Here is a 12575-nt window from a genome sequence, read left to right as displayed (position 1 = left end):
TGAGTTGTGCTTTCCTCTTTTGTGTGTCTTCTGTATTATAGCACAACAACTTCCTGGCTTTCATTGTGGTACTTATTGGAACCTGCTTCTTAAAATTTGACAAAAGCAGGACAGTGATTATGTTTTCTTGTTCTAGATTAAAAGCCTTTGCCTCCACAATTAAGTAAAAAATCTGGCAGTCATTAGCTTTTTAAAACTTGGTACTCGTAATTCCTCAGCTCTCATAATCCACAGTAGAGGGCAGTGCTTACACAATGCATGTGCATTCTCACTAAGTGTTAATTGCTTGGCAGCACCTTTGAAATATCAACTAATGCATTGCCAGAACACTGGTAAATAGGTTACAATACTGGTTTTTGAAAGATATCAACAGACGAGGCTGAAGTGACCTGTTCAAGCCCACAGAGGTTGTCTGTGTCAGAGAGAGGACGGGATCTGACTAAAAGCACTTGATTGAAATGGGAACTTAATACGTAAGGTTTCTAAGAAGATAAAGTCCTAAGTGTTTCAAGTCCTGCAGTTTTTGCACAAAGCCATTCTCTGAAACTCCCCTTTAATCATGGTTTCTCAAGCACATCGAGCAAAATGCTACTATCACATCAGTATATCTGTAGTGACTTTGGTCATATTTCTTCGGTGTAGTCATTTTCCAATTGACTGTGTGCATGCATCCCTTATAATTTCAAGTTATCATAAAAACCTCACAGGCACAATTAGCTGGGAAGAGGACCCTGTGGTACCTTGCACCTTGCACAGTCATTTACATGGGCTGCCTAAGAGCTTTCTCACAAGGTATCTTTTCTTCAGAAAATGACAGCTTGTCCAGCATGGATGCCTTTTTAGTGGTTTTCCAGTTTGACTCATTGGTGAGCTTGAGGCAGGGGGCAGGGGTGTGCTGACATATCCTACTCTGACATTTTTCAAATGAGATTTTATTGCTCGCTTGAAATGCTTTACTGTTTCTGAAAATTATTATCCCATACTAAAAATGGGGGGCTGAAAAATTTGAAAGCAGAATAAAACAGTTTGAAATTGTAGAAACAAAATCAGGTCAACAAGATTCAAATTTTTTCTAGGGACTTGCCATTTTGATGCTTTTATTCTTTTAGAAACCCCAAATCCATTTGTAAGTACCCATTCCCTATCCTGCTTTGATGGCTGAGGGAGAAGGATATGAAATGCAACTCATAATGCAGTGCTCAAAACTCAGTCCCATTCTTTGCATGAAGCACTTTGGTTTGACTTTACAAATATTCTCAGGTATATTCTTTCCCAACACAAGAGAGTGTATGCATTCCTGAAACAGGATCATGTCTGTGGCATTTTTATCACAGGTTATTCTGTTTAGCAAGTAGGATCATGGAGATAAATAGGATCAAGAAGGGCCACAAACATGTGGCATGTCAGTCTTCCTGAAAGGGAATTTAGGGTGGAAGACAGTTACAAGTCTTATGTACTGGAAATGAGATCTGAGAGGCCTATTTTAAAATTACAGTAACAAGAAGACCTAGTTAATAACTTAATATGGTGATTTAGTTCTATGATATTTATACAGGAGTGTTTATAAGAAAGAGTAAGATGTTAGGAACTCTTTCCTTGGAAGTGCAAGGTAAGAATCTACTGTATTCCTTTCACCTGACAGAATTTTTGCACAAAGGACTTGGATAGCTCCATTGCTCAAGCTGAAGTGCTAAATCCAAGGTTGAGGGAATCTTGATTTTGCTCCCTCAAACACAGCTGACACGGAATTTACATGGCAAACCTAGGCATCCAATAGCCTAGAGGCACCCTAGACCATCACTACCAGCTGCTGCTTCAGAAAAATATGTATCTCCTGCGAATCCTGTGCTATAGGGGATTATCTCAGATTCCTTAAGGCATCTCAAATAGCTCTAAATATCAGTATGGAGGCCCAACTAAATTAAGTTCACACTGCTTTTCCTGAACATTACCAGGAAATTAAAGTCTTCAAAGACATCCCAAGATGGTGAGGCTGGACCTCAAATCCTGTGTTCAAGATTTGGACCCTCACTCCAAGAAGCAGCACTAAGGTGCTGGAGCATGTCCAGAGAAGGGCAATGGAGCTGCTGAAGGATCTGGAGCACAAGTCTTATGAGGAGCAGCTGAGGGAGCTGAGTTGGGGTTGTTTAGCCTGGAGAAAATGAGGTTCAGGGAGGATCTTATCTAGCTGCCCAAAAACCAGATGAGGGGCAGTTGGGCTCGGTCCCTTCTGCCAGGTAAAAAGCAATAGGACAAGAGAAAATGGTCTCAAGTTGCACCAGAGGAGATTTAGATTGGATATTAGGAAAAAATTCTACCTGGGAAGGGTTGTCAAGTGCTGGAACAGGCTGCCTGAGTCACCATCCCAGGATATATTTGAAGAACATGTAGATGTGGCACTGAGGGACATGGTTTGGTGTTGGACTTGGCAGTGCTGGGTTAACAATTGGGCTCAGTGACCTTAGAGGTCTTTTCAGGCCTTAATGATTCTATGACTCTATGGACATACAAAACAGAGGCACACCAAAGCAGAGGCACTCAGAATCACTACAGTCCAATTGAAAAATCTTAGTGCTTACACAGATTCGACTGTCAACATTATATGTTTCTCACTGTCAGGACTAAGAGCTGCTAGGATGATAACAAGGAAGTGCATGAACAAGAGAGATGTCATGGTTAGAGAAAGAAAGCTTGATGACGACAGCGTAACCACAGAGGAGTTTTATGTGTTGCCCAGTGGTAGGTTGGCACTTAGTTGTTTTCTTTAGCAGCAGCAATATGGTTTAGCAGCTCATCAGAGAAAGCACAGAAGAGCTAGACAGCACGATCGAAAAAAAAAAACAAAAACCCAAGGGAGTATTTTTTGAACCTCAGTTTCTTCTGCTTTATCACCTACATAACCGCAGCACATTTTTGCATCTTCTTTGCATGTTCCCAGGAGAGCAGCTGCTTTATTTTAGTGTAAGCTTACTTACTTTCCTGGTACTTTTGTCTTCTCCCTGCCCACCTCTCTTCTCTTTTAGATCTACATCCATCCCACGTGTTATCAATGTACCAACTTCTGTCAATTGTTTCTAACAGACAGTCTACAACAAATCTTCATCTTGTATCATCTCTCAGACTGACTTTTGGGTCATGTTTGGACATTTCTGATGCTTTTGTCTTCTCTTCTACTTTTGCAAGTTTTAAAGGTGAGAAGTTTTTATCAAGCAGATGCCTCACAGTGTATTCTAATATCTCCACAGATGTATAGTTGTTACGTGAGTTAACTTAAAATAGGCTTATAAAATATTGCAAGTTAATATAGGACTTGTTGTGATTTGCTTCTCTTCTGTGTGACATCCATACAATTTCAAGGAAGTCAGGGGAATTCCATGATATGGGAGAGATGTCTCTTGGGATGTATCCCATCACCAGGGTAATAAAACTCTTTTCAGAATCTGACTGATTCCTTCAAGGTGGTATCAGGTATGTTTTCAGGTTTGGATGGATGCATGTGCTTATACTCACAGCCACCCAGTATCCATTGTGTCCCTTGGTGGGATCCTGATATGCAGAAGAAATTTCCTACTGAGTCACCTAATCTACACATAACCTAACAATTGTCTGCTTTGACACGAAAAAGCAAACTTGGATGCAAGTAATTTTGGCCAATTCTGAAAATATGTTCTACTACCACACTAGATTTTCAAGCCTATTTGTTGTGCCTGTGTGGCTGCTGTCAAGACAGACAGTAGATTTGTTAGGTGCTCAGCCAAATAATTGGTGATTCCCTATAGGCAACAACTCACCAAGTCCTGCAAAACTTCTGTACTGATTCTACAAAGCCACCTTCTCTGGAGGGTCATATACTGGAGCATGGCCCAGGGAGCATAGCAGTGTATAAATGTATGGGTTAGTGCAAGGCTACTCCAAAATAAGACAAAGACCTCGATTGTGCTTTTGCTAACTATGGGTACAAAGACTACAACTTATACCCCCAATGTTCCCATGGCAAATATAGTTCACTCACAGTCCTTTGTTATAACCCTGGTTAGTAGATACAGCATTTTGTCACTACCTCTGCTATTCTGGGGAGGAATTTCAGAGCCAAGTTTCCTAGTACTCAAGTCAAAGATACACAAAATCTGATAAACCGCATCACTCACATATGCCCATTTTTGCATCCTATGCTGAACTTAGTTGCAGAGAAGTAGCTGATCAGCTGTATGAAACTAATAGCTCTATGCACTTTATAATCAAAGGAACTGTTTATTTTTACCCAAAGTAAAGGGGAACTAAAAAATACCTCAGAAATTATTTTAAAGGAGGCACTGTTATCATTTGTACAGTGTGAAGACCCACAAGGGACTAATGGAGACAAGGTGTATAATGCCAAATATTTAGTTGATTCAGTGGATGCAACAACCTGCCGTGAGCCTTTATCTCCATGTGTATGGGCAATCTGTGTCTGTATACTTCAACAGTGTCCTATCTTGAGCTGTCAGTATAGAACAATATTGATGATACTCTCTGAATAACTTTGAGCTGCAAAAAAAGTACCATATTGGGAATTTATATTGTTTTATTTCTAATATTCATGGATTATTTGTCTGAATTCATATTAGTACCTAATTTTTCTTTAATTTTGTCCATCTTCACTTCATCTTGCAGTAGTTGTTATCAAAATTTTCTGTTATACTACCTCAGATAAGTAGAAGTTTTTTACTCCATCTCTTTAAGGAACTCTGCTTTTCATTTTCACATTAAAACTTACCATTAGAATTAACAAAAGGCTTTAGTTTTCCAAGATGTGGCACTTACTGTCTCCATCCACTGGTGCACTAGAACTAGAATTTAAGTTGATATGTCTTAGCAGTGTTGTTAATATTACATCTTAATAAATTCTAGGGGAAATTTAGAGAACTGTAGAATGATTTGGAAAACCATTTGTGGTTTAGTTCATGAAAAATCACACCTGTTGGCATAAAGTCTGCTATCTAAATTCCATACTGAAGGTGGAAACTAAATATGAGCTAAATCTCTATTACATTTTTAAAGTATATTTTCTTACTTTTTGTGCTTTCTGCAAACCCTGTGACTTCATTTCTTCTTTGTGATTGAATGTTGCTTGTAATCATGAATATCATACAGATATTAAACCTAAACAAATTGGGAAAAAAAAAAACCTCTAAAGAAATCACTTTCGCCATGTCTAACCAGAGATTTTCAGCTAGATCATAATAAAGTCGTTTCCCTGACCTTAAAGAAGCTATGCCAGTTGATACATTCTGAGGACTAAGGATTATATTATGAAGAGATTTTACCCCATCCATCTTTGATAAACACTAACCATTTTAGAACTGACCCATAAGTTATATTTCAAGCCTCTAGTCATTTAATTTACCCTTTCTCCACCTCCACTCCCCTTTAACTGTTTCCTTTAGCACTCCAACTATCCCTGGATACACTGGCAAGGTTCATTGATCAGCAACTCACCTGGGAAATTCTAATCTTCCATCAACAACCCCATCAGTAATTGCACGAATGCATGGGTAGGTATGAGGTATATTTCTCAGCTTGTTCAGAAAGATTATGGGAAAAACGTAATTGTATTTATTTAGTTAAAGAACAATTAAATGTTAAGCATGATATTCTATTGGTTTAAAAAATACAGAACAGTTGGGATTGGATCCCACCACATTATTGTGATGCAAATCTGAAATTCTTTTAAAGGTTTAGAATTTTTCTGGAACATCGTAAGTATGCGTTTTTGGTTTTATATATAACTAATCTCTGTGTTTTCGAAAAGGGTAATGAATGTCAAAGTTACAAAGTCCCAAAAGAAAACTGTGTGAAGTTTCTAAACTGATGTTGGCACACTTATGAAATGGGTATTTTCTATACAAAAATAGTTGTTAAAAATCAATGGTTTTACTTAAAGGGCAGTGAGAGGCAAAATCATGCCATGCCACCACACTGATGCAGCCCAGGACCCTGTGACTACAAAATTATCATAGCTCCCCATGACTACTGTGGCTGCCTCATGAAGTGAATCAGTAATATTTATTCTCTCTTGCTCTTCCATACAAGGCTTTTTAAAACTATGAGCTAACATAAGTCCTTAGATGGATAATTTCTTGGTTTCAAAAGACCTGGACACATCAGAACAACTGAAAAATTAATTTCCTGTTGTTAGTACAAAGAGCTTCTGGCACTGCCAGAGGACCAACCTAGCCTTTCTTCCAAAAGCTTTGGAACAGCTTAGTAACTATTTGTTTTTCCTCTCTCCTTTATGATTTTGTGCTTTATACTGTGTTTTCTTGTTATCTGTAATGATCTGGGATATGGTGACACTATCCCAAGTTTCCACGTTTTCCTGAGAAATTTATCTTCTAATTAAACTGTTTCATTGGCCTTAGAATTCTGTTCACAACACATCACACTCTTTTTCAGCACTGCCAGTGAAAAGTATCCAGAAAAGTCTTGAGGAGATTTAGCGAGCTTCATGGCTTTTAAAAAATTCACCTCATCAAGTGTTTCATCATTGTGATGAATGCACTGATTTCCATTCTGCTGCCATCCATGCCCATCCATGTCACCTCTGCTCTTTCTCTCTTGTGGTTAAACTTGGAAAATAGGCAGTCATCTGTAGTCAAGGGTTGTTGTTGACAGGGAATGAAAAGATGCAACTAAGTCCTGAGTCTCTGTAGGCTAATAAAGCTGTACTCGTACCAGCCTGATGCAACACTAATTTGCTTGTAAATGTCACAGGCAAATAAAAAGGCAACGGCATCTTAGCAAAGATTATTGACAGACTTCAGATAGGTACCAGATTTGAAAAGCAAAAAGACAGGTGCCACTGTGATCTAAGGAAAACACATCAGTTACTTCCTTTTACTTTACACAGATGTTACTGTGGGTGTAATTAATAGTGGATGAATTTTCTTCATTTTTAACGGATATCAAGAACAGGGTTCTTGTTCTGTGCTAATGAATACTTTCCACAAGCAGGACAGAATCTCCCGACTTTCATATCCAGAGGTTGTAGAGCAGGTTTTACCACCCAGCCAGGGCTGGGGCAGAAAGTCATTGAGGGACAGATCATTTGGGGATCTGTCCCAGTGGGAGGGACAGATCGTTTGGGGATCTGTCCCAGTGGGAGGGATAGATCGTTTGGGGATCTCTCCCAATCTGAGGGAGGGAGGGAGAGTGTTTGTGTAGATAGGGATGTAGATAGAGATGGAGATAGAGATGTAGTGTAGATGTAGATGTAGATATTGATGACCGTTTTCTTCTGGTTATCAATTAAAAGATTTTATTCCATAACCTGTCTGTGTCTGCGTGGAATGGGGAGGGAGTGCAGGGCGGCAGCGGGAAATGGTACCAAGGAGATCCACTAAGGCTCAAAGGGCTCCAAGGGCACCCAAAGGGCACTCCAGGCCTGAGTCGGTGCCGGAGGTGCAGGCACTCATGGAGGGCCCCCTTCCCCCGGGGAAGCAGCCCTTTGGCATGGGAGCCAGGACAGAGGGGTCCGTGCAGGACTCGCGCACAGGGCCCCACGCTGAAAGCAGCCCTGAGCACAGCCTGGGCACTGTCCTCCCGCTCTGGGGCTTTAGAAGGCTGCTCCCGCTGCTCCCAGTGAGCCCACCGTGTCCCCAGTCATCCCACTGCAGCCCCAGACAGAGCTGCTCCAGGCTACCCCGGGGCTGCATTGGACAGGGGCGGTAAGGGAGAGGGAAGAATGTGCTGGGAACCATAATGCAGGGCCTCACAGAAGTCCAGGGGGACGACACCTGTAGGGAGACAGCACTTGGAATGTATTGAGCTCTGTCGAGGGGTGGATGGCGAGCCACTTGGGACTCGATGGGTCAGGATCAAAGGGCAGGCTGGGGATGGGGACACTGCTGAGGGCACTGCGGGGACACCGCGGGCCTCCTGAGCAGCAGCAGGATGGGGATGAGAGCTCTACAGGCAGCTTGAAGCAGCCTCAAAGTCACAGTCCCTGGCTCTCGTGGGGCATTCAACTACCCTGAGAGCAGCTGGAAAAGCAATACAGCCAAGTACAAACAGCCCGGGAGGTTCCTAGAAAGCAGTGACAACAGCTTCCCGACCCAAGGGGGTGATGCCTCTCACAAGGAATGCTGTGCTGCTCCACCTCATACTAACACACAGGAAAGGCCTTGTTGGAGATGGGAAGGCAAGGGACAGCCTTGGCTGTAGAGACCATGGGACTGTGGTATTCTGAAATTCCAGGTATTGGGAAACACATCAATACCAGGAGGCAGAGGAGCTAAGTAAGAAGAATAAACTTTTATTCCAATGAAAGGGAGAGTTCACTGAACAAATCTCAGGGAGGCCTCTCAACTCAGTGGAGGTCGCAGGCCCCTTTTATCCCCTTCGCCCGCAGCGCTGCTCCCTCCCCAGGATTTCTCCACTGGCTGACACACTCCGGAGCGACAGGCTTCCCGACACGCCTGCTCAGTATCCCCCATTATGTCCTTAGGAGGGGGCTCGGAAGGTCACTGGCGCTTTTCAAAACGGAGGCCACAGCACACTTCAAAACGGAGGACGTGGCCACCTGAGACCTTCTCTGCTGATGATCCGTCCCCCTGTCTCTGGCCAAAGGGCACCACTTGGTAGCCAACAACTGAACCACCAGTAACTTACTGCTTCTTACTGCAAATTGCGACTACCCTACAGACTTTGCGAGCGCACTTTCTTCTTCCTAAGAGTGGAGTTGAGGACTGGGGGAGGAGGAAGCAGGGCAGCATGGAAGATCAGAACTACGCACCTCAGGAGAGCTGACTTGAGCCTCTTCAGGGATCTTCTTCCTTCTTGTCTGACGTCCTTTTTTCCCCTCACTCCCTGCTCTAACCCCACAACCTGATTTGCTCTCCACCCTGTCTCCTAAAACACCGCAGTGTTGTACATTCCCCTGAGTAGGCAGTATCCCTGGTTGCAAAATTTTAACAGATCTATTTTACTTTCTCTGGTCCTACTTGTGGAGTAAATTAGTGTTAAAAATCACTGAGTTAAGATGGAAGGTTCTAGTCCTCTATGAAACTGCTATGTAAACCTATGAGTGATGCTGAGAATCTCCCCTCAACATTAGTTAGTGATGCCCATAAAAGAGAGAAGCTTAACATTTGATTCTTTCCCCTTGTAAAATAAATTATAAAAAATCCTGCTGATTTCAATAATCCCAGGTCAAGCTAGACTGTAGTGGAGAGGTGAAGAGAAGAGAGATTATTGATGGAATTTGGAGTCAGACTACCCCACTTCACCTCCATGTGCTTTTCATGTAGGACATGATCTCATTCTAACAGTTTTTAAAATGGTGGCCCCTTTTTTGTTGTCTTTGATCATTCTCAAGCCATGATTGTAACAATTTCTCAGAAAGTAGCAAGTGATTGCATGTGGCGGATATTTTATAGCTGCTTTATTTAACATGTCCACAACATATGGTCAGTCTGCAGAAGACAGTTACGGGTATCAGAGGGAATCTCTTGTCTTCTGCTAACATGGCCTAATAAATGTTCCTGTCAAAAGTATCAGCAATATCAGATACAGAAGGCAGCATGCAACCACGTCTGCACTGTGTTTCTATTGCATCGTGCTCCTACAGTATGTGGGGCAAAATCGTGCACAACAATTGTGAAGCATTTGGAAGTCAACAAGATTGTATAGGATATGACACAGTAGAAATATGATTTCTTCATCTTTGAACATGAATAGCATTTTTATATGTCATGCTTTATTGATGTGTTTTTATTGTATTTTTATATCCAGGTAATCCCAAGGTGAAATCAGAAAATTAGGTTTCAAAATCCCTTTGAGCAATTAAATTCTGGCAGATTTGTGTAGCTTTTGCATAGGAAGGAACGTTTTATGTGTTTTTTGTTTTGTGTTTAAAAGGACTGACCAGTGGTTCACAGAAATACAAATCCAATTGCACCTCAAGTTGTATGGAAACTCATTGGCTTCACTATGGCTAATGTAAGATAGTGCTAGATTTAATTTGATTTTTGAGAGAAAGGTTGTGCCCTTTCAGCAAGTAGCATTGAAGATTTCAAAAGCTACCTTTAGGTAAAAAAGAAATATTTTTTTTTGGAGAGTGAATGAACATAAAACTCTGTGGTCAGTTCTGTGTTGACTATGAGAACTGGGCATTTAAAGCAGGCATGCAATGGTGCCAAAAAAAGTATTTTTAGAAGGCTTGAAAGTCAGATCTCCATCATGATCTCCAGGCATCACTGGATGATGTGGTTATGTGCTTGAAAGCATTCAGCATGCTCATGGCAGTTCTGCGTACATACTGTGCAAGTTAGTTGTGAGAGAACTGTGTGTATCTATGTGTGTGTGTATGTGTGTGTATGTTTTCAAGAAGTGCTGAAAAGAAGTGAGAGGCAGAACACACGCTGTTACAGCTGCTATTACAGCTTCTTACATATGTCCAGAAAGGAAAATTTAAAACTTTTAGGAAGATTTACCACCACTGTTCTTAAGACAGCTGATTCTAACACTATGGAATATTACAAATTGTTAATTCTCTGAGACCAATGGACGTAAGTGTTTATGAAGAAAGCAGTGAGAGGGGAAAAGAGAGAATGTTTAGTAATATGAGGACATGCTTTAGAAGTCTTTTTTTCCCTGTTTTTTTGTGACTGCAGATACATAGCAAAACGTGGAAGCTTGTCTCAGTATAAGCACCAAGGACTTTTTTCTCAAGTGTTTACTCCAGTTGGTCCTCAGAATTCTTTCAACAAGGCAGAACAAGAAACCTTTACAATTTAGAATGTGTCAGTCCTTTTCACCTGGGTAACTGAGAGCCTCAGTGACTGACAGTGAGAAGGAGGGAAATGTTTGAAGATGCATGGACATTTTAAATACGGAACAAAAATGAAATAACATAGAAGTGGGTGTTTGTGGTTATCCTTAGTGCATTATTCTCATATTTATGACTTACTAACATAGACAGTTAAAACCATATTAAAAACACAAGTCGTAAGTCAAAGGCTTGAAGCTTGTCTTCTGTACTGGATTGCCTTTTTAAGTACGGTTGAAAATAATACCGTAGCTGTTCCATCCATTGACATAAACATTTTGTGTACACACACACATGTGGACACACATATGTGAATGTATTATCAACAATGAAGTCATTACAGAGCAGCAGGCCTTCTCATCAGCTGTCCTAAGTGTGCCTTGCAAAGATGATTAAATGTCACAGAGTGAGATTTTAACCTTTGCGTGTACTGGCTTTGTGTGTTGTAGTGAATGAAAGGAGCCAGGTTATGCTCTCTGATTTGGAGGCTAATTAAGACTGCGTGCCTTGCATCCGTGGTTAAATTCTTTTAGGTTTAATCTGAAAACAGTTAAATAGGGAAGATGGAGGACCAGTGCTTAAGCAATTGTCTTGGCATTCTTTTATTTTCTGATATCGGTGTACATAACATGAGGAAGGAGCATCCCTGAGAAAGAGAAGATCAAATGCAAATTTATAGGTCAGGGACTTCTACTGTGCTCCAGGGGCCAAAATAGTCCAAATAGTTTATTCTTATTCAGACAGCATTGCAGCTTCCTCAGAAGTTTCTGTTCCAAGGTCTCTGGTATTATCCAAGCAATCTATATTTCTGCTCTGCTACCTCTCCTGCTTGCTTTTCCCCAGTACAGCTTCTCCAAGCTTTTGAGGTTGTGTGTAACAACTTTGTAAGAAAAAGCTTTCCCATAGCCACTGAAGAGGTTTCTGTGAAGGATTATAAAGTGTACCAACGGTGAAAGGCCTTTTCAAGAGCAGACTGAAGACTCATTGGAAATACTGAAAGGTAGGGAACATAAACCACAGAAAAGACAGAAAATCCGCAGAAAGAACTAACATCCCTTAACAAAGGGATTAGATCCTCAGCAACAATAATGGGAACGGAGCATCCAAATCCCTGACATTGCTGTGCAAATCTCAGTCACAGAGGATATACAAGCCCCTAGGGAATATGAGATGACAGATAAGCAAGACACTAGGGTATACCATTTCTCCCAATAAGACTGCAGCAGATTGTTTATCCTGAAGTGGGGCAGAAAGATTCCAGTTCTTGAAATGTCTGACCTATACAGAAACTTCTACACTTCTAACTTTCTATATTTTCATCATGCAAAAATCACCAGTCCCAGATTTTTTAAAAGAGATACTGTCATCTGGTTAGTATCTTTGTATGCATTAAATTTAAACCTTGCATATATACATGTTAAATTAAAGCATATGTACAGGTAATGGAAGGTTGCAACCTGCCTTTGCCTTTTTGCTTGTCCATTTGAAGCTACATATGTATGCAAGCTAGTGACTATTCTAGATGAAAACATAGTCTCTTTTACAAATTTGGTTTATTTCTATTGAATTATTAAGTACCACATAAAAATATTTGCAAATTTGTTACTGGTTACAAAGTCTATGTTGTTATATGCTTGAGAAGGATTCCAATTAAAACTTTCAGAGTCCCAATTCTGCAGTGCAAAGGGAGTGATATGAGATTGGGTAGAAGTGTAGAAACTGTCTTTGTGCAATACAATGCAGTATCACAGCTATATCCCGAACAGAA

At 40.9% G+C, this 12575-nt stretch overlaps 1 protein-coding gene across 1 annotated transcript in view; it reads left to right on the top strand.

Annotated features, from left to right (window-relative positions):
• Positions 1 to 10776, top strand: part of SPATA48 (spermatogenesis associated 48) — a 23301-nt gene extending 12525 nt beyond the window's left edge. The window contains 2 exon segments of the mRNA XM_027682834.1: positions 5427 to 5534; positions 10653 to 10776. Coding sequence (XP_027538635.1) covers positions 5427 to 5534; positions 10653 to 10776 — 232 coding nt within the window.
• Positions 10777 to 12575: the final 1799 nt, after the last annotated feature.

This window comes from Neopelma chrysocephalum, unplaced genomic scaffold (assembly GCF_003984885.1).
Source record: "Neopelma chrysocephalum unplaced genomic scaffold, ASM398488v2 Primary Assembly neopelma1_22b, whole genome shotgun sequence".
Taxonomy (NCBI): Eukaryota; Metazoa; Chordata; class Aves; order Passeriformes; family Pipridae; genus Neopelma; species Neopelma chrysocephalum.
Note: the sequence above shows the minus strand (reverse complement) of the source record. Positions and strands in the feature narration are given on the sequence as shown.